Source organism: Hylobates moloch, unplaced genomic scaffold (assembly GCF_009828535.3).
Source record: "Hylobates moloch isolate HMO894 unplaced genomic scaffold, HMol_V3 SCAFFOLD_18, whole genome shotgun sequence".
NCBI lineage: Eukaryota > Metazoa > Chordata > Mammalia > Primates > Hylobatidae > Hylobates > Hylobates moloch.
The window spans coordinates 48009067-48031197 of record NW_026652293.1 but is presented as its reverse complement, the minus strand read 5'-3'; the positions used below and the strand labels follow the sequence as shown (position 1 = coordinate 48031197).

Below are 22131 nucleotides of genomic sequence, written 5' to 3'. Positions count from 1 at the left end.
TGATGTAGCTTCTTGCTCCCGTGGAGCAGAATTCTAGTATTTCTCTCTCTGGGAAGGTCACTTTCAACTAGATGCCCAGTTTGTAGAGGGAATCGCAAAGGCGCACGAGAGAGAAATCCAATCTAGTAAGTCAGGCCAGGAAGAGCCACTCTCACGATAACAGGAAGGCTGTGCGTTCCCCCAGGCATGGCCGCGGCACCCTTTGTTCTCTCCTAACAATGCCCGACCCTGGCCTTGCCTTGCCAGTGGCCTAGTTTCCAAAGCTGTAATCACTTTCAAATTGCTCTTGCTTAGAAGCCTAAGTTTTCCTCACATCTGATTTCCGTAAACCTAGGCTTCTCTAAACAAGATTTCTTAGCCACTGTCAGGAAAAACTTCCCGCATCTAGACCCACTTGGGCTCCTCTCAGCAGTGACTGCCCTTCCTCGGGCCATCACAGAGGGCCCTCCTATCAGTGCAGCCTTGGTTACAGTGAAAAAACACTACAGATAGAACAGAAGGTTTAAGAGAGTAAAAGTAAAATTTAATGTAGGAACTTCAAATGGTCTTTTCTTTGCAAAGAGCTTAAAGTATGCCAGAGTACCAGGGCACTGACAACTCCTTTGTTTTCATGAACTCTTTGTGAGGCAGAGGCAGAGGCGAATTTCCTACACTCCACCCATCAATGAGGGCCGGCAGAGGGGACCTTGATCTGCTCAAGGTCACCGAGCAAGGCTATGGCAACACAGGGTCCAATTGGCTCAGAGCTTCGTTGTCAGGAAGATGCCATGGTTCTATTTGCATTCATCTTCACTGAGTGCGTGCTGGGGAGAGGGCCTTGGAGAGGGAAAGGCCAGACTGAGTGTTACCTGCTGCCGGCATCCTTACCTGTGCAAAGAGTACTACGAGGCTATCATTGTCAGGGAATTCGAGATGCTTGGAGTAAAAGTGATGGAGAGCAGCTATGTCACTCTGAATCAAATCCTTCTTCTCATTGTCTAACTTATCCAGATCTGTGGATAAATAATCCATTATTCACCCGGTAGAAAGCATGGGATTTCTAGCTACATCCTATTTTTGCTGTAAATGATATAGAGGAAAGGAAGGGGTGAAAAAAAAAACCCCAAAACTAACATGTTGAACCCCCAGAGAACATTCTTCCCCATCACTTGGTTTAACTGACAAACCCTAGGGAAAGAAAGCAAGCCATTTCTTCCTTCTCTCCCTCTGATGACTAGAAGTCACTTGGGACACGAGATTTCGACTGACTGTTAGCAACGAGGTCAGGGATGGGTAGCAAGGACTCATAACCAGCCTCAGCCTAGTCAAGGGCCCCCCAATTGGCCCGGGAATCTGGGCCATGGTCAAACAACTGGACAACCCCTGATTTCATGGCTTTCAGTAAGAACATCAGCTATTTAGAGGACTGCAATTCAGCAAAGATCCAAAAATATTCAGCATGCCAAGAGGGCCAGCAGGAGGTAGCTCAGGGTGCAATAATTCATCTTGGGAGCTCCTACGTCCTTTAATTATTTCCTAACAATCCTGTCAACTTAGAAGAAAAAAGCTAAAAGTGCTTTTCGAAGCAGTACAAAAGTCAAAATAAAAACTAGTAATTAAAGAAATCACTACTCCTCTGAGCACAAGCTAGCCCGTCCTCGCTTCAATCCTGCCTAACCCATGTGAAATCTGTGGCTGAGAGAGCTGTGCGGCTGGTCACAGAAAGACTTACGTGATTCAAACTCCTTCACAGCTAACAATTTTTCTGAAGGTGTTCTCTCTGGGTGGATTTTCTAGCAATTGGGGAAGAAATCACACAGATACAATTTTTTTAACAACCAGTATAATAAAGTGGCATTTTCACTTTTACATCAACATAAAGAAAAAGTAACAATTCTTAAGGAAGTAAAACAAGCTACTCAAGGACTCCACCACTAGGGCTCTCCACCAGCCAAATCCAAAGACTCTTCTAAAGTGCTTTTTTAAATGTCTACCGTGTACCTAACACCCTGATAATACTATGCACACAGTAGGCTCAGAAATGCCTGTTACGGGAAAGAACAGGGCCGGAAAACAACTTTTTAGGGTCCTTACTTAAAAGGACTGGGTCTACAGACAAACCATCCTATTTATTATTTCTCCTTCTAAAAAGGAACAAAATCAAACCCCCCATCCATTTTACACTTTCTTTAAGCATAGGCTAAAATGATCTCAAATTCTGTGTTTCAAAAAGAACACTTTTGGTTGTATCTGTGAGCCCAGATTCACTTTAAACGTGTTGCTGGCTTTGTTCTAGACACCCCAAGAGGAGCTAACAATAGTAAACCCGCTAGGCTTTGAGAACATGAATAAACTTGGTGTTGACAAGAGTTCAAAGGCAGAGCTCAGGAGCTGGCCCAAGGCCGTGTCTTTGTAATCTGGCTATTCAATTTGGGGATACAGGTGGTCTAGCAGGGCACGCTCACCTCCCTAGTTAACATGTTAAGCCTCCCCTTGGTAGTTTGGTAGCCTGTCTCCCCTAATCCTTTGCAAGCCACTAGAATACAAATGGTCTGTTTTTTTAATCATCAAGTCCTATAGAGATGAAAAGATGGGCAGGTAACTTTCATTTAATACACTATTAGTAGTAGTAGTAATTATAATAAAACTTGAATGAAGCTTGTATAAACTCATCTTTGCATTCAGACTACCCTCCTGGTGCCGAAATATTTCAATAGTTCTTTTTTAGAGCAGAAATCTTCCATTCACGGGATGCATTTTTATAAGATTTATAAGTCATCTCGCTTGGGAAAGCTTTTTATTCAGGAAAGTCTACCAGCCCCTTCTGAATTCTTAACAGATCACTATAAATATCATCAATAATTCAGGGGAACAAAATAATAAAACACCAGCTTGGCCACCCAATCCTCCCAAGATGTGCAGAGATCCCATCTGATGACTTACTGACTCTGATACCTCACCCAGTCATCCTATTCCCTCTGACTCATTCAGCCCAAATACTCTGCATAAATTTAAAAATAACTGTTATTAAGGATCCGAAAGTTAACCTCCTGCAGGGAAACAATTCTGATGTTTTGGTCTCACTCTACAGGCAACCCATGAATGGCTTTTGTTACTCTCGGCTGGCTGGCGAGGTAGCATTTCAGCAAGCACCTGACCCAAGCTGAACATAGCTGAAGGATGACCTCAGAGTTTTGAAATGTTCTACTTCTGTTTACACAGCCCAGGATCCTAACTTGGTCTGGGGACAGATACATGCTAATCATTTCCATCACATTTGGCTTAGATTAAAAAATAGAAAAATTTTAAGGGTGGAGGAGGACTGGGAGGTATATAGCAGAAGTGGATGAAATTTCAGCTTTTTTTTTTTTTTTTTTTTTTTTTTTTTTCATTTTTAGAGACAGAGTCTCATTTACTTTGTTGCTCAGGCTGGAGTACGGTGGCACAATCACAGCTCACTGCAGCCTTGAAGTTCCGGGTTCAAGCAATTCTCCTGCCTCAGCCTCCAGAATAGCTGGGACCACAGGTGTATACCACCACACCTGGGAAATTTTTTTAATTTTAAAAATTTATTATAGAAAACCGGTCTCACAGCCAGGCGCGGTGGCTCACGCTTGTAATCCTAGCACTTTGGGAGGCCGAGGCGGGCAGATCACGAGGTCAGGAGATCGAGACCACGGTGAAACCCCGTCTCTGCTAAAAATACAAAAAAAAATTAGCCGGGCGTGGTGGCGGGCGCCTGTAGTCCCAGCTACTCGGAGAGGCTGAGGCAGGAGAATGGTGTGAACCCGGGAGGCGGAGCTTGCAGTGAGCTGAGATTGCACCACTGCACTCTAGCCTGGGCGACAGAGCGAGACTCTGTCTCAAAAAAAAAAAAAAAAAGAAAGAAAATGGGTCTCACTTTGTTGCCAAGGCTGGTCTCCAACTCCCGGATTCAAACAATCCTTCTGCCTTGGCCTCCCAAAGTGCTAAGATTACAGGTATGAGCCACTATGCCTGGCCAAAATTTCAGCTTTAAAAGATTTATAGTCCAGAGGCCCTGCCACCAACTTCTCTGACAGCACTGAGGAGCAAGACCTCCACAGCCTGGACATATGCCTTCTAAGCCCCACATTGCCTATTTCACTGGATCACAAGGACAAGTTCTGTGGCATTTTCCTGTCCTCTTTTTAGTTTGGGTGTCTAATTATCATGCAATCAGCAAGAACGAACCAGACTGGGGGAGAACAGTCAGTGTAGCGGCTAAAGAAATTTCATCTTGGATGCTGATGTGCCATGTTGATTTCTGGTTAACTCCTGCTCTGGGAATGCTTCTAAGATTTCTACTTTATCTATGGCTACCTTAAATCCTGCCTTAGGTCAATACAGTCTTGAGCACAAATCTTGCTCTCAGGCAGATTTGCATAGCATCCTTGCCTTTCCTTGTAACTGTTGTACACATTTCTTCCCCATGGTATATAAGCCCTGGGTCTGGTGGGTAATGGTGCAGGGATCCACCATCTTGTCTTGCTGCCACCCAAGACATAGACATGGCTTCAGTTCATAAGTCCTAGTAAATGTTTCCAATAAACTGGATTTGTCAGCTTCTTTCTTCTGTTTCTCAGCTTCCTTAGTCTTTGAGGGTAAGTTTGCGTAGGCCTGCCCACCACGGAATAGTCAGAGTTGGCATCACTTCTGGAGAAAGCCATTGATGACTATCATCTGTTTCCATCAAGGGCACCTCTTTCTTTCCTTCTTCTTCACTTTTTTTTTTTTAACTCTCTTCCCCTCTCCCTTGCCTCTATTTCTACTTCTCCACTCTTTCTCTTCTTTGCACATGTCATAGTCAAGGCTGTTCCATCCAATTCTTTGCCTGCCTATGCACAGGCAAGAAAGGGGCCAAGAAAGAGCAGAATATTACACAGGAAAGGGGAACAGAGCACACTCTTTATGTCAGAATGAAAAGAGGAGAAAATCTCAAAGCTGCTCAGACCAATCTGGTTCCCTAGGAAGCTCTAATTATTTGAGGTCAGGCTTTTCATGTCATGTATTTCCATGTAAACCTGTCATGAAAACAGCTCAGAATTTCAGAGCTGTGGCTATGCTCCTGGTCTAGGGTAAGCAACATCCTAATTGCACAGGGCACACAACTAACCAGATTATGCCTGGAGTATTTTCCCCACCCTTGTCCATATGGATATGATAGGAAATGTAGTCTAAGGATGTTTAACGAGAGATGGTTACCAAAGGTCAGTTACTCATCTTTCTGACCTTTAAAAGAAAAATAAAATAAAATGCACTTGAACATTGTCCCATTTCCTCACCTGTTTGGCCAGAATCCTTGCTGTTAGTCTTACAGTCTCCGAGGGATTCCAGTTTTCCCCAAAAACAACCATGGGAGAACATTCCAGCTTGTGCATGGGCCAATCTTCTTTCTGGGAAGATTGAAAAAAACATTATTAAAAAACAGCACATACACTGGAATAAAGTGTGAGAGGAGAGGATGCAGTGAGTCCCCCTAGTTAAGGTCAAGTAAAATATGTTTCCTTTTGGAAAACACAAGGATGCTCACAAAAGCTAGAGATAAAAACATCCTTTAAGATAGGCAGGATGGTATGACCTTCACTCAGGCCTGGTCAAGGTTGTTGGGACCTACTTTGTGTTTTTTCTTCAAGCACCTCATGGCTTTCTGCAGCGCCTCATTATTCCAAACAACACATACATCTTTCCATCATCTGTGCAAGCTGTCAAATTGCAGAGGGAGCAATTTGAGTATCAGCCATTGATTTGGCTCTGTTGCCTCACAGTTCCGCTCTGGCTTTGTTCTCATGTCAGGGCAAATAATGGAGAGTTGACTTACACAGCAATGAGTCCCTTTTACAGGCGACTTTTTAAAAAGCACAAATGAGGGTTTCATGAAGGGCAACCACTGGAAAGACTTAGGAATAGTTAGGACTTCCCAAAGATGCACGGGATGAAACAGTAGTATTCTTTCTTTCCTTTTTTTTTTTTTTTTTTTTTTTTTTTGTTGAGACGGAGTCTCACTCTGTCGCCAGGCTGTAGTGCAGTGGCATGATCTCGGCTCACTGCAACCTCTGCCTCCCAGGTTCAAGCGATGCTCCTGCCTCAGCCTCCTGAGTAGCTGGGATTACAGGCGCCCACCACCACGCCCGGCTAATTTTTGTATTTTTAGTAGAGATGGGGTTTCACCATGTTGGCCAGGATAGTCTTGATCTCTTGACCTCATGATCCGCCCGCTTCGGCCTCCCAAAGTGCAAGGATTACAGGCGTGAGCCACTGCACCTGGCCTAACAGTAGTATTCTTTCTATCATACGCCCTGAAGTTTCCCTGCCCCAGGTAGAGGGATGAAGGATATTTGCTGCTGGAAGGGTGGAGGCGCCATCACTTGAGATGGGGAAGGCACTGAGAGAAGGACACCATGGTGTTTTGGAGGCCGAGGGAAGAAAGTACTTTGAGGACTAGGGAGTAAATGATGATGCCAGTGCTGGAGATAGGCTTAGTGTGAGAGGATGGACAATGTGATCTGGAATCATGCAAGCTTGATGATTTTCATAAAAACCAGTTTTGGTGGGATGATGAGGTAAGAAATGACTGGCAGCAGATTCAAGAAAGAATGAAAGGAGACACAGCTTAGAGTAGTGAAAAGTTGGGGGAGATTTTTTTTTTTTTAGATGGGAAATATCAGAGCACGTTGTATACTGATGGAAGCCCTTACACACTGTCTCTTTCACGATGGAATTGGGTACTGTCCTGCTCTGTCCTTGGCCTTCCCTAGCTCAGAAAATGGCCATAAATGCTCAGGACAGGGAGGCTGATGTGGGCGGATCATCTGAGGTCAGGAGTTTATGATTGGCCTGGCCAACGTGATAAAACCCCATCTCTACTAAAAATAAAAAAAATGAGCCAAGTGTGGTGGCGTGTGCCTGTAGTCCCAGCTACTCGGGAGGCTGAGGCAGAAGAATCGCTTGAACCCAGGAGGCAGAGGTTGCAGTGGGCCGAGATTGCACCGCTATGCTCCAGCCTGGGCAACAGTGAGATTCTGTCTCAAAAATAAAAATAAATGCTCAGGCCAGAAAGCTAGAGTCATCCTTGACGCTGCTCTCTCATTCACACTCCACATTCAGTCAGTTCTGGCAAATCCTGTCTCTGCCTGGAATCTGATCACTTCTTAGCTCCCCAACCTTTCTACCCGGCTGCAGCCCCAACATCTCTTATGACTAATGTCCTGCCACTGCCTTCTAAGTAGATGCCTGCTTCTGTCCTTGCTCCCATGGACTAGGTTCCAGAGAGCAGCCTGAGGGATTCTGTTGACAAAACTCAGATCAGGCCAGTCCTCAGCTCAAAACCTAATGGCTTTTCTCATCCAGGCAAAAGGCCAAGCGCTAAAGGTGACCTAAGAGGCCACACGTGATGGGAGCGCCCCTGCACCACCCCCAGCCCATCATCTCCCACTGCACTCTCGCCTGCCTCACTGCACTTAGCCACAGCAGTGTCCTGGATGCGCCTGGAGCCATGTACCTGCCTCAAGGCCCTTTGCACTTGCTCTGTTTTGTGGCTAGCACTCTCCTCCCCTGGATATCCATGTGACTCCCTCCCTCCTCTCCAGCCACTGCTGGAATGTCACCTTCTCAAGATACCTGCCACAATCACCCTGTCAGAAACAGCACTTCCCCATCATTCACCCTTTCCTTGCTTTCTGCTGCTTCTTAGTACTTCTCACCACCTGAGCATATTACATATTTATTAGTTGCTTGGTTTAGTATCTGTCTCTCCCCAGGAAAATAAAGAAACTTTGTTTTGCTCATAGCTGTAACCCCAGAACTGACAACAGTGCCTGGCATTTACTAGGCACTCAGTATAGTTGTTGAAGGAATGAAGATGTCTCCCTACCCTCTTCCCTCCACCCTGATCCCTCAAGAAGGAAGCACATAATGTCACTTAATGATTTAATGCAGTCTATGGTACAGCCCTTTAGCTCAAGTTCTGGGCCAAGATGTTCTGCAGAGTTAAATAACGCCACGCCAAATATAACTAAGAGCAGGGAGGAAAAGAAATGACAAGATATGCACAAGGGAGAAGAGAATCTGTTTTTAGCCAAAGCCTAAAATGAGAGCATGGTGATGAGGCGAAGAGGTGGGAACAGGTGGGTCTGGTTCCCTGCAGACTAATCAGCTCCCTCCTCAGCTGCAGAGCAAAGACGAAAAGACAGAGATGACCCTTGGGATACCTGAGGGGATATGGGGATGTACCAGCTGGGGACAGATGGATCATTAACAACTATAGACAAATGCCCACTGACTCCAGTAACTCTAAGAAAACTCCAAGACATAATCTCTGTCCCTAATGGGCCTGCAAGCTGTTGTTTTCTGAACTGCAGGTGGTGCTTTGGTGTTTAGCAACTACAATGAATACCTGGGAAGTTAAATATGAACATTTATTAATATAATTATTATTTATAAAATATAATCAATTTATTAATGTAGTTGATTTAAAATTAATGTTACTGTAAATATTACGTAATGGTGACATTTATTGATATAAATGTCCTCAAAAGGAAGGGAATCAAACACAAGGAAAGCTCTGGGAGGAAAGCAGAGTGCTGTCAAGCAGGAGGGCTGCTGACCTGGGACTCAAGAAACCTGCATTTTATTCCCACTCACAGCGAAGCAGCTGTGTGACAATGCAGGTCTCTTAATCCCTTTGCGCCTGTCTCCTTGGCTGTAAATAACATGATCCCTAAGTTACTTAGCAAGTCCAGAATTCTGAGTCTGTGAGTTTACACCTTCCAACAGTGATAATCAGATATCAAGCTTGAAGACTACCAACAAATGTGGGCCAAATAGGGATCATCAGGCATTCATCAGGCACAAAGGATCCCATCAGCGGATCCACAACAAGCACTCAGAACAGTGCCTGGCACAGGCTGCGTTCTGAAACGTTGGTAATTGTTCATTCATTCATTCATTCATTCATTCAACAAGTGCTGCAACTGACCCTAGAGGCAGGGATGGGAGATGAAGTCTTTGACTTCAAGCAGTTTACGGCAATGTCAGAACCAAGATAAAAGTAAGAGCACTTACAATTAGATACAGTCCCACTCACAGCAGTTAAAATCAGGTAGCTGGATAAATTCAAGAAAATGCAGAATCAGGTTAAATTTTATCAAAGGAAATTTACCATAGCAATAATGTTTCACTTTCTTTTTTAAAGGTGGATTAACGGAGGAAGGGCAGAGATACAACACGATGGCACTGCACAGCTTTAATTCTTAAAAAAGGAAGATGTGATAGTATCTAGTAAAAATGTCAGGTTTTGAAGCATATTTTGATACATTCTCTTCTATCATAGAGATGGTCCACATATTTTAAAGAACCTGACAGTGGCAACTACCCTAGTTTTGCCCATAAGAAATTATAAGCAACCAGACTGGACAAAATTGAAAAAAAAATTAGGCTAACCTGATAAGTAAGAATGAATGTGATAAATTACTTTTTTTTTGAATACTGGCAGTACCGCTGTATACAGAGTGATTTTGCAACTCTTTATGCTTTTTAAAATGTTATCAATTTTTCTAAAACTTTTCCCACTATTCTTCAAAATTCGAGTTAGTGCTCCTGCCCTGACTGCAATACTTATAAAATTTTCTGTAAACCAGGATCTCATTTTCCAAAAAAAAATTAATAAAATACACATATAAGCACAGAAGGGATTCAGGAAGATATATACCGAAGTATTCTCTCAAGGAATAAGATTATGAATACTTGTTCTGTCTTTGTCTGCACTTTCTGATTTTCCCATAATGAGGACAGACTGTGTAACTTAATCAAATCCATAAACAAGGTGAGATATGGAATTTTTCATACTGATGGTCCTCTTTTAAAACTTCTAATTCATTTTCAACTAAGATAATAACTACTATGCATGACTTTCACTTTCATGCATAGTCAAAACTGCTTAAAGATGCATAAAAGAGTTGCAAAATTATCTCATGGTGCACCAGCATTTCCAGCACTGGAAGAAAAGAGTGATTATTATGGCATCCAGTTTTCTGCTGAGCAAATATGTTGCCTTCCTCGGTAAGGAGACTGGATTTTCATCATGAAGTCCCTTTTCTGCCTCTAGCATCTGGTGTTTCTATTCTTCTAACAACAAACACAGCCTACCTGTACACATCCACATGTTATTTCTTAAAATGTGGAACAGGGAAAAAATGTCACAGGATTTCTGCCTTCCACTAGCATGATCCTTGAGAAGAAGAGTGCAAAAGCAATCAGGTGGACACCTGACCACCTTATACAAAGATGGCCCGTGCTGCTGAGCTACCATTACTAGGACATATGCTTTGCGTTTTCCCAATATAAGTGATGAGACATACTCAGTCATTCACACACATTTCTTCCTACTGGTGATGTTAAAGATTTAGAAAAAAAGAGTGGCCCAAATTTAAGATGCTTCCTATGGCTAACAGGAGTGAACTGAACCAGGATTGAACCTATGACTCTGGCCGCATTACACTAATCACCCATAACAACGGCATTTATTAGACATGTTCTATACTTCAGTTATTTTCTAGTCAATGATAAGGGCCTACTATTTTCTCACATGCTCCTCATACACACTTTAAAAAATCCCTTCCTACTTTCAAAGCTTACTCATAACCCCCTCAGCTGCAAAACATAAAGGTTTTCTTCTTCATATTCATTATAGTTAAGAAATATACCCTAGAAAGTCCTACTGCACAATGATTATTCTATATAACAACTTTCTAAAACTCTTCTCTTGAAAATATCCTGGTACAATTTATGGGTGAGTGGGTGAATGAGTAATATACTTTGCTTCCCAGGCGTATTTAGAAAAATAAATACAGTTCATTAAAACACACAGGTTACAAAATAATGCACCCAACTAAAAAGGAATTTCTGTTTCTTTTGTATTTCCTCCCATTATCCTTTCATGCATTAGCAATTAAAATCTTTCCTCTGGCACCATCACACTGAGTCAAGTGAACTAAGAGGAAAGTAACAGGACAAGACAGAGCCAAACTGTATCAAATAAAGCAAAATCCGAAAGCACTGTAGACAGAAGAGGGCTTGGGGAGAACATACACCATGGCTAGGATCCCCTAAGAAGCCTTACTCCATGTAAAGAGGAAACCCCCAGAAAGCAATGTGAGCCTTCAGCACTCTTGGAGAGGTGTCTGGCCAAGGCAACAATGGACACAGCTCTCCCCTTTCACATTCACTGAAGGCCACTTCTCTTTCTCTGACATTCCCACAGCACCTCCTTTCCTAGAGGGCCCTCAGTTCTCCCAAGCACACTACTGTAAAGGGGTGAAAGCCCTCCCCAAGTAGTGTGTAAAGTCTCATCTCTGTTCTGCCACTGTTTGACCTTGGATGATCTTGGGTCACCCAACCACTTGAGACTACGCTTTCTTACCTACTGACACGTTGAACTCGATAACCTCCAACCCAACTCTACCATCTGCTGTGTGGCACTGACCACCTGATGACTCCAGGGGGGTAGGGCCTACCTTTGAGGAAGAACCAGTTAATTACTAGCAGCTGAGGGCCATGCTTTCTTAGGTGGAGAATCACTCAATTACCTTCCTCATCGCTGCTCTTGTTTTGTGCCACGTTTTATCCTTTAAGCAGAGCCTCTACTTTGATCCCATGCAAGCACTCCCTTAAGCCGAACCCTGAACACATTTTTATCTGGAGCAAATGCCCCAGATTCCTCCCTAATGATTTCCTTTACGAAGCCCTTGCACTACCCTTTATTTCTAGGCACTTACTTTTATTAAACCTTTATGCCTGCTCTATCTCTTTATAATATGCTGCCCACACTTATTTAGTTCTTCCGTACTAAAGGATGAAAAACCTTAATGGTCATTAGCCTCTTCCTTCAGCAGTGGGAGACAGATGAAACACAAATGAAACTTACAGGTCAGATCCAGCCTGCCACCTCTAGAAACAAGAGGCTTCAGGAGCTGCGGTACCACTCACCTCCTAGGAGGGTACTTTGGTCACCAGACACTTAACAGAAGCACAGGAAAGCAGAATTGCAGAAGTAATCCCCAGTGCTCAGGGTGCCCCTGCCCGGGAACTCAGCGAACAGCAGGGGAAACTCCATCATGAGGCTGGACACAGAAGGCTCTCTTGGCCTGCGGCCTTGCAACAGTAGAATCCTGTAACTGTTTCCTCCATCCTGGGGTTCCTTGCTCCCCAAGCAATTGTCTCATTATGAAGCGACCACCTGTACAGTTTTGTCTTCAAGGGCAGGAAATCTAGACTGTTCAACTTCTTGTTGTAGAGTAATAAACCGGCATTGTGGCGCATACAGGTTGGGATATTGGTTAATGTGAGCCTCCCCCAAGGGAGGACACCCCTCATTGCATGCTTACAAATGAGGTCTCTGGGTCTGCAAATCTGGGATTCTAGGTCCTGGGGGCAGGGAAACCATAAAGGGCATCTCAAATCCCAACGTGGGCCATGACGATTCGTCGAAATACTGCCACCTCATGAGGCCTAACAGAAGATAGTTTAGCAGCGTGCTCAGGAGACTCAGACTCGGAGCTAACTCCACATGCCACACACTCTGATGGTACTCATTAATACACTGTTCACAGCTACTTAAAGGAGTTAAGACTCATTTTGTAATAAGCCTTATTCACACAATGTACACCATCAGCACCCTCAAGTTCTTAGAATCCAGTCATTCTCTCAGGCTGAAAAACCAAGCCCCTTAAATCAAAACTATGCTGTTTACTTCTTTGCATAAAGCTAAGCTTTAGTCTAGCCTGAATTACACAAATTCGATCTTCCTGTGGACTGTAATATGTTTATACTAACTCCTCACACCTGTATATAGGGTTACAGCTTATATAAAACTTTAATATCTATCACATCACGTGGTCCCTAACTCATCAAGGTGGGCACCATTGTGCTCAGTTCACATTTAAAGAAACTGAGCCTCAGGGATGTTTTGTAACTTGCCGATTTCTTTCTTTTGAGACAGAATTTCGCTCTTGTTGCCCAGGCTGGAGTGCAAAGGTGCGATCTCAGCTCACTGCTACCTCCGCCTCCCGGGTTCAAGCGATTCTCTGGCCTCAGCCTCTAGAGTAGCTGGGATTACAGGCACCTGCCACCACGCCTGGCCAATTTTTTTCTATTTTTAGTAGAGACAGGGTTTTACCATGTTAGTCAGGCTGGTCTCAAACTCCTGACCTCAGGTGATCCGTCCGCCTTGGCCTCCCAGAGTACTGGGATTACAGGCGTGAGCCACCGCGCCCGGCCATAACTTGCCAATTTCATAGAGATAGTAAGTAGCAGAGCCAGGACCTGCTCCTGGGACCATGGCCTCCTGCTACTCCATGCTGTATGATCCGAACTACGTGTGACTCCCTATGCTTGCTTTGCTACAGAATGGAATGAGTTAATTTTTCTAGAAGTGTTTAACTTACATATAGAAACAGCTAACTCATCTGGCAGGCCTAGAATCAAACCGTATATGTCGCAGGGCCTGCTGATCTCTACAATGCCATTGCACTACTCTATCTACAATTGGTAAGAGCAAAGTATGATCTTTCCTCTTCAAAAGAAGGCACCCTCCCCGAAAACTCAACTACGAGCTCCATTTATATTCTCACTGCCACACAGGCTGACAGCCTCCGGGAGCCTGCTGTGGGAAACACAGGGAAGGGGACGGTGCATATGGTCTTCAGAGCCAAGGCAGAGTCTGAGCTTCCCAAGCCAAGGTCTCAGACTGTGCTTCATTCTGGGGAGGGGCCACTGTCCCTGGGGCGCTACAGTCAGATGAGACACCAGGGCTTAGCAATCTCTCCCACTGCTAAATAATGCTCTTTGAGGCCTTTCAGAGGCCAACAGTGTAGGGAGGTGAGAAAGAAAAAAAAATGAAATAGTGGGTAATCCAAAGTAGACCGGGGATGGGGCTGGAGGGTGGGGAGGGGGGAAGGACAACACAAGGTATGGAACAACAAAAAGAGATGCAGATACGGAGAAAATCTTCCCTGTCCTGTAGAGCCACCCTTTAACAGCATCACCATTTCCCAAGGTGTATTAATAGGTTCCCTTTAAAAATAAATGCCAGGGGGAGTACAGAGAGATCGAACAAGAAGGCTTAGAAATTCACAATGCCACACTAGTATATTGAACACTATAACAGGTTCTGAAGTAAAGAGACTACGTTCCCCTAAATTGTTTGAACATGAAATGCATTTTCTGTGGGATGCCTACAAACATTCTGTGGAACAAGTGTTTACTGTAACAGTTTGGGAAATACCACTCTTAGGCCCTCAAGAGTCTACCAAGAATTCCTCCAACATCCTCCTTATTAACCTTCCCATCCCTACATTTCAGGATTCATTTGAGACTATTCCATGCTGAACCCCTCAGCCCTGGCTGCTCCTGAGGCACTGCCCCAATTATGAGTTCAGAATAGCCCCTCTCTGGCTATACAGAGGCTGGACTAGGGGCTCATCTGAGTCTCACTGCAAGCATGTTGGGTTCAAACAGCCCAAGGGTAAGATGTAGCCTGCTATGGAGGGATTTATAAAAATGCAACAATAAAAACTTTAAAAACTTAAAGATGGCATTTTAACATTGTTTATTTGTCATCTCTGCATTTTCCGTCTGTGGCTGCAGTCCTTGGGGCGGACTTGCTAGCACAGCTGCCTGTATCTAACATGGTCTTCTCCTGCACCTCAATTCTGGTGCTGCATGTGGCCTCGAACTGCTACTGCCTATCACTGGCTGCCTGTGAGGTCGGGGTCAGCACACATCCAAGGATATCCAGCCACATCCTATGCTTTCCAGCTCTGGCTACAGGAGGGCGCTGAGGAATGCCATGACAAGGAAGAGGAGGACTTCAGAGGAAATTAGGCCCTCCCTGCCGATGGCCCAGCACCTACCTGACACTCCACATTGCAGTAAAATGCCTGCTTGCATCTTCCACATTTGGACAATCCTTCTTTCCTTAAAAACAGAAAGGGCACTGTAGTGGTGAGAGGCACAGAAACGTGACGCTGTACATTTTATCATGCAATAACAAAAGCCACCTGGTTGGAAAGCAGAGCCAAGGTTCACCTTACCTTACTCTCCCACCGAGAAGGCGCACGCTCCTTAACGAGAGTTTGACCAGATTCAGCCCTTGAGGAGTGAGTGAGTCAAACAGCGCACGCACTCACATTTACCAAACCCACCAGTATGAAGAGCGCTGTCCAAAGAGATGAGGGACAACGGCTCTGACTGACTGGTGACCTGGCCAAAGACACCAAGGCTATGAACATCATCTGCACAGAACTACTGTACAGGTCAGTAGTTCAAGGCAAGTCAAGGTTCTTATGCCCCGATTTTCTCACCTGCTAAAGAGGCACAGAAATAAACAAAACCATGTTGAAGGTTTGACCCCATGAAGATGGAGTGTTGGGGTACACCTACTCTGGTGAAAATCCCATGTGAGCAACAACTCTCATTATTTAGAAATTGCAAGCAATGCAAAGATGGAATTTAGTATGCTAGGACTATTCGAATGTTGTCCAGAAAGCTAAGTTTAAAAGTGCAACCTAGCAACTGGAGATAGATTCTTTTTATTTATTTTTTTTTGGGACAGGGTCTCACTCTGTCACCCAGGCTGGAGTGCAGTGGCATGATTCTGGCTCACTATAGCCTTGACTTCTCAGGCATAGGCCGTTCTCCCACATCAGCTCCCAAGTAACTGGGACTACAGGGCATGTGCCACCATGCCTGGCTAATTTTTGTATTTTTTGTAGAGATGGGGTTTCACCATGTTGCCCAGGCTGATCCCCAACTCCTGGGCTCAAGCCATCCACCTGCCTCAGCCTCCCAAAGTGCTGGTATTATAGGCATGAGCCACCGTGCCCCCGCCAAGAGATAAGATTCTTGAATACGGTATTATGGGATCTGATTGCTATACATACCCATTTTGTCAGTGTACTATTTAGCTATTCTTCTGCCTCTTCATAATGGGGTCAATTCAACTTATTCATTGTTATATTATTTTCCTGCTTCCCAGAAAGGACAGGGACATTGTTGCTTCCCAACTGTTAGGTGCTCGCATGTGTATTGTGTGAGATGAACCAAAGCTTTTTCAAAAGCTGAAAAGCCACTGAATTAAGCCACATACTACAAAACTCTTTACTTTTTTTCCGAAGTAGGGAACAATTACATTGTCTAAGTCAGAGCGCAATCGGTAAAACCTGCTGTCAAACTCTTGCCCACCCCGGTGAAGCCAGCTTCTGGACTTGCGGAGATACCGACACCACGAAGCGGCTACGCCGCCGCAGAGCCACCCTGTGCCACCTCGTCCCCCCTCCTCTGCAGCCCAGCAGAGCTGATGGGGGCGGGGGCGTGCGCGGTGGGGGCTGACATCTTATAATACGGATATACATATTGTCACGCTGCAGAATCCTCCGCTGCTTCTCGTCAGCAAGTGGTAGTCACCACACTCCTCCTACAGAATCAAGGAAGTCTTCCAAAAATTCTACTGTTGGAACTAAACAGACTGCCTTGCAGCTTTCATGACAGCACTTGGATTCCAAGAAGCAGACTGAAGAATGTGGGAGAAAAACGCGTCTTGGGGTTGAGGCATAAATAAATATTCCAAGTTTGCACACCTCAATAGTTCAAAAAGGAACCCGCTAATTTAGATGATGTATTCTCTGGCCTAAAATACTCCCCCTACCCCCCAGGGTATATCTGAAGGGACTGAACTCTGACTTTGCATTTTGGAATATAGAAGAAACAAGATGCACAGACCCTTGCTCTCTCGGGAAATGCACTAAAAAATCACAGTGAAGTGACTCGTCAGCAAGCGCTGGGTGACGTGCACTGTGCAGAAATGCCCAGGGGAGGAAAAGCAAAGACAGCAGAGCCAGGGAGGAAGCTTGCAAACTTCTTTCCACAGAGAGGTGTGTCAGGAAATAGATAACGGTGGGAGATGCTACCCTTTAAAAATGTCTATCCGAAAAGTCATCTTAAATGTTTGTTTTTATAGGGGGCAGGTTAGAGACCTCTGAGAGTTTGGTTGAAGCTTTTAACTTACTCTAATAACCCACCTTCTCCCCCAACCCTAATGAAACAAAAGAAGTCTGTAAAATTTGAAGGGCTTTGCTGAGCTGTTAAATGCTGAACAACAACAAAAAAATTAAAGGCTCAGGGGCCACCTAAAAGCCCATATGTAGGACTAGCAAAGAGCCTCTGACACCAGCGTTAAGACCCCCTGATATAAGAGATTAGAAAATTATCATGGTTAAAAAGATATTTATTAGCCCCACAACATACAAAAAAAGCAAGGATTAATACAGGTTTTATTGCACAGAAACCAGTAGTAAAGTTAATCTGAAACCAATACTTGTTTGCAGCCTCCACGTAACATCCCAAAGAGAAAGTAGGCAACCAGGCTCTAGGGAACTAAGAAAGAACTCTAGTGAGATTTCATCAAAATAAGACCTCTCCCAAAGGCTGGCCTTCATTCGAACCAGCTCGTCACCAAGTCCACAGCCACAAATAATAAAGAGCAGGAAGTAAAGGCTAACTTTTCAGTATTGGCAATATGATATGTCATTTCTACTATCTATCTCAGTGATTCTCAAGAAGGTCTGCAGACTGCTGGGGTCCTGGAGACCCTTTCAGGGAGTTGGTGAGAGACAGAATTCAGATTATTTGCTTTTTTTCTCACTGTTTTAACATTTGCAATGCAGAAGGTGTAAGGCCTAAGGCGTAAAGGTTCCCGAAGGGTAGTAAACCTTCAGATGCCTGAGCGTAAATCAAAGCCCAGGAAACACTGTATTTTTTTTTTTTTTTTTTTTTTTGAGACAGAGTCTTGCTCTGTTGCCCAGGCTTGAGTGCAATGGCACGATCTTGGCTCACTGCAGCCTCTACCTCCTGGGTTTAGGCAATTCTCCTCCCTCAGCCTCCTGAGTAGCTGGGATGACAGGCATGCGTGATGATACCCAGCTAATTTTTGTATTAGTAGAGACAGGGTTTCACCATGTTGGCCAGGATGGTCTCGAACTCCTGACCTCAGGTGATCCGCCCACCTCAGCCTTCCAAATCTCTGGGATTACAGGCGTGAGACACCGTGCCTTGCTGGAAACGCTGTATTCTTTACTGCCACACTGGCAGTAAGATGGGGAAAGCCAGTCTCACGAATGTCCCTGATGACGCAGTAATGAATATTAACTTTACTAAATCTCGATTCTTAAGTATCTATGTCTTTGGCATTGTACAGTGAAGTGGGAAGAATGCAAAAAGTATTTCTGCTTCATATTGAAGTCCAGTGGGTATCTCATGGAAGAGCACTGGTGTGATCACTGGCGTTGTAAACTGAACTAGCCACTTTCTTCTTGGAAAAATTCCTGGCTTTTTTTTTTCTTTTTAACTTGAAAGAACAGTTTTAGATAAACTGTGGTTATTCAGACTTGAGCATCTGGCAGATATATTACTGAAATGAAAGAAGTGAGCCTGTCACTTCCAGGAAAACAACACTTGTTGCCAATGATAAAATTTGAGTTTTCAAGTAAAAATTAACATTTTAGAAAACACAGATCTGCCATCCTGAGCTTGACAGCTTCTCAATACTGAAGACTTATCTGATGAGACTAGTGGTAATATTAAGAATTATGATTTTTTGATATGGTTTGATAAAATGAGTCAATTTTCAGGAGATCTGTACAATCTAGGTAACTAATATTTTCCAAATGGCCAATGACACTGTTTTAAAAGTTATGCATGGCAAAAAAGTCATTCCAAGTGTAAGGTAAACCAATGGATTTTATGTCACTGAGTATGTAAAGTTCACAATATGGCTTCTGATTGCACATCACAACTTTTAAGACAACATCAATTATCAAAGTTTAGTGATTAATCAAATAAGAACATCCACATTTAACTGAGAAGGATATCGAAATACCCTTCTCTTACCAATTACATAGCTATGTGAAGCTTTATTTTTGCTACATAATCCAACTAAAACATAACATGACAGACTGAATTCAGAAGCATATTTGAGAATCCAGTTGTCTTCTATAAATCCAGACATTAAAGAGACTTACAAAAATTTAAAACAAAATCACTGTTCTCAGTAATTCTTTTATTTTGGAAGATATTTCTCACAGAAAAATGTTAGCATAATAGTTGTCATTTTAAAATGAATAAACCTTCATAATTTTGTTTAACTTGACATATGATACATGATTGCTATAACTCATATAAACAAAAGCTCTCTGTGATTCTTAATAATTTTTAAGAGTACAGAGGGACCCTGAAACCAGAAAGTTTGAAAACTGCTGATCTATTTTAGTAATCTCATCAGGTCTAAGAAGAAGCTATTATTATTCCTATTTTTCAAATGAAGATAATGAAGATCTTAGACATGAAACAACTAAACTAACATGGTCATTCTGCAAGTAGGTGGCAGAATTGGAATTCACACATTTTGTTTCCATCATGCCGGAGCATCCTTCCTTGAGTGCTGTGACAATGGTTCAGGAGGGTAGACTCCACGTGGCAAAAATAGTCTTTCCACGTGAGTGGATAAGCTAATAGTAACAACAAAGCATAGGAGAGGCATGCTTTACTCTGGTCTGCATAATGCCACAGCTCCAGTGGTTTCTCATTAATGTCACTTTGCTTTAAAGATGCAATGGGGAGGGGATCCAGGATCATTTTTCAAAATGAGACATGGGGAGGGAACATCCGCACAAAAGAGCATCTCTCAACCCATTGTGCTCCAGGAACCCATTCCACTTGAAACAGTTTGTAAGAAAACAAGGATTCATGTATTTATTGTGTACATAGAAGGTCCCTCCTCTCATTCAGTATCATGAGCCTACGTGTTTCTCCAACAGATCCTGGGAGAGTCCAAGCTGGATCATGTCTTCTAGGAACCTGGTGAGAGAACACTGCACTCCTCACTAAAAACTGAAAAGCTTTGCCTGGCTCTAGGGAAGATTTTACTACATGTATGCTCAGTGAACCAAATACCTGGTTATATGTAAATTTTCCTTTTCTAAAATAATAATTTCAACTTTTATTTTAGATTCAGGTTTGCTGCATAGGGATTTTGCATGATGCTGAGGTTTGGAATATAAATGATCCCATCACCCAGGTAGTGAGCATAGTGCCCAATACACAGTTTTTCAGCCCTTGCTCCCCCCCCCTCTCTCCTTCCTAGTAATCCCAGGGTCTAATGTTGCCATCTTTACATCCATGAACACCCAATGTTTAGCTCCCACTTCAAAGTGAGAACATGGCTGGGTGTGGTGGCTCACGCCTGTAATCCCAGCACTTTGGGAGGCCAAGGCGGGCAGATCACGAGGTCAGGAGATCAAGACCATCCTGGCTAACACGGTGAAACCCTGTCTCTACTAAAAACACAAAAAATTAGCTGGGTGTGGTGGCGGGCGCCTGTAGTCCCAGCTCCTTGGGAGGCTGAGGCAGGAGAATTACTTGAACTCAGGAGGCGGAGGTTGCAGTGAGCCGGGACAGCACCACTGCACTCCAGCCTGGGCAACAGAGACTCTGTCTCAACAACAACAACAAAGAAGTGAGAACATGGGTATTTGGTTTTCTGTTTCTGCATTTGCTTAGGATAAGGGCCTCCAGCTGCAACTATGTTGCTGCAAAAGACATAATTTCATTCTTTTTTATGACTGCATAGTATTCTATGACATATATATATATCATGTTTTCTTTATCCAGTTCACTGTTGATGGGCACGTAGGTTGATTCTGTGTCTTTGCTAGTGTGAACAGTGTTGCAATGAACATTTGAGTGCATGTGTCTTTCCAGTAGAACGATTTATTTTCCTTTGGGTATATACCCAGTAAAGGGATTGCTGGGTCGAATGGTAGTTCTGTTTTAAGTCCTTTGAGAAATCTCCAAACTGCTTTCTACAGTGGCTGAACTAATTTACATTCTCACCAACAGTGTATAAGCATTCCTTTTTCTCCACAGCCTCACCAGCATCTGTTATTTTTTAATTTTTCTGGAGACAGGGTCTCAAGCTGTTGCCCAGGCTGGAGTGCAGTGGCATGATCATGGCTTGTAATTATGGCTGCAGCTTCAAACTCTTGTGCTCAAGCAATCCTCTCACCTCAGCCTCCCAAGTAGCTGGGACTACAGGGACACACCACCATGTCCGGCTAATTTGTTGTCTATTTTGTAGAGATGGGGGTCTCGCTATGTTGCCCAGGCTGGTCTCAAACTCCTAGTCTCAAGTGATCCTCCTGCCTCAGCCTCCCAAAGTGCTGCGATTACAGGTGTGAGCCAGTATGCACAGCCACATGTTATTTTTTGACTGTTTAATAATAGCCATTTTAACTGATGTGAGATGGTTTCTCATTGTGGTTTTGATGTGGATTTTTCTGATGATTAGTGATTCTGAAGAACATTTTTTCATGTTTATTGGCCACTTGTATGTCTTTGCCCACTTTTTAACGGGGTTACTTGTTTTTTGCTTGTTGAATTAACTTCTTCACAGGTTCTGGATATTAGACCTTTGTCAGATGCACAGTTTGTGAATATTTTCTTCTACTCTGTAGGGTGTCTGTTTACTCTGTTGATAATTTCTTTTGCTGTGCAGAAGCTCTTTAGCTGAATTAGGTCCCACTTTCAATTATTGTTTCAACTGCTTTTGAGGACTTAGTCATAGTCCTTTGCCAAAGCCAATGTCCAGAATGGTATTTCCTAGGTGTTCTAGGATTTTTATAGTTTGAGGTCTTACATTTAAATATTTAATCCATCTTGAGTTAATTTTTGTATATGGTAAAATGTAGGGGTCCAGTTTCATTCTTCTGCATATGGCTAGCCAGTCATCCCAGCACCATTTATTGAATAGGGAGTCCTTTCCCCATTGCTTATTTCTGTTGACTTTGTTTCTGGGTTCTCTATTCTGTTCTGCTGGTCTATGTCTCTGTTTTGTACCCATACCATGCTGCTTTGGTTACCATAGCCTTACAGTATTATTTGAAGTTGGGTAATGTGATGCCTCTGGCTTTGTTCTTTTTGCTTAGGATAGCTTTGGCTGTTTGGGCTCTCTTTGGGTTCCCCATGAATTTTAGAAAAGTTTTTTTCTTATTCTGTGAAAAATGACTTTGGTAGTTTGGTAGTTAT

The 22131-nt window shown here is 43.5% G+C and overlaps 1 protein-coding gene across 1 annotated transcript in view; it reads right to left on the bottom strand.

Annotated features, from left to right (window-relative positions):
* The window catches only part of SMYD2 (SET and MYND domain containing 2), a 58425-nt gene that overhangs the window by 19269 nt on the left and 17025 nt on the right, over window positions 1–22131 (bottom strand). The window contains exons 2-5 of the mRNA XM_032136420.2: window positions 14907–14970; window positions 5283–5393; window positions 1712–1772; window positions 868–992 (exon numbers count right to left, since the gene is read on the bottom strand). Coding sequence (XP_031992311.1) covers window positions 868–992; window positions 1712–1772; window positions 5283–5393; window positions 14907–14970 — 361 coding nt within the window. The remainder of the gene's footprint in view (window positions 1–867; window positions 993–1711; window positions 1773–5282; window positions 5394–14906; window positions 14971–22131) is intronic.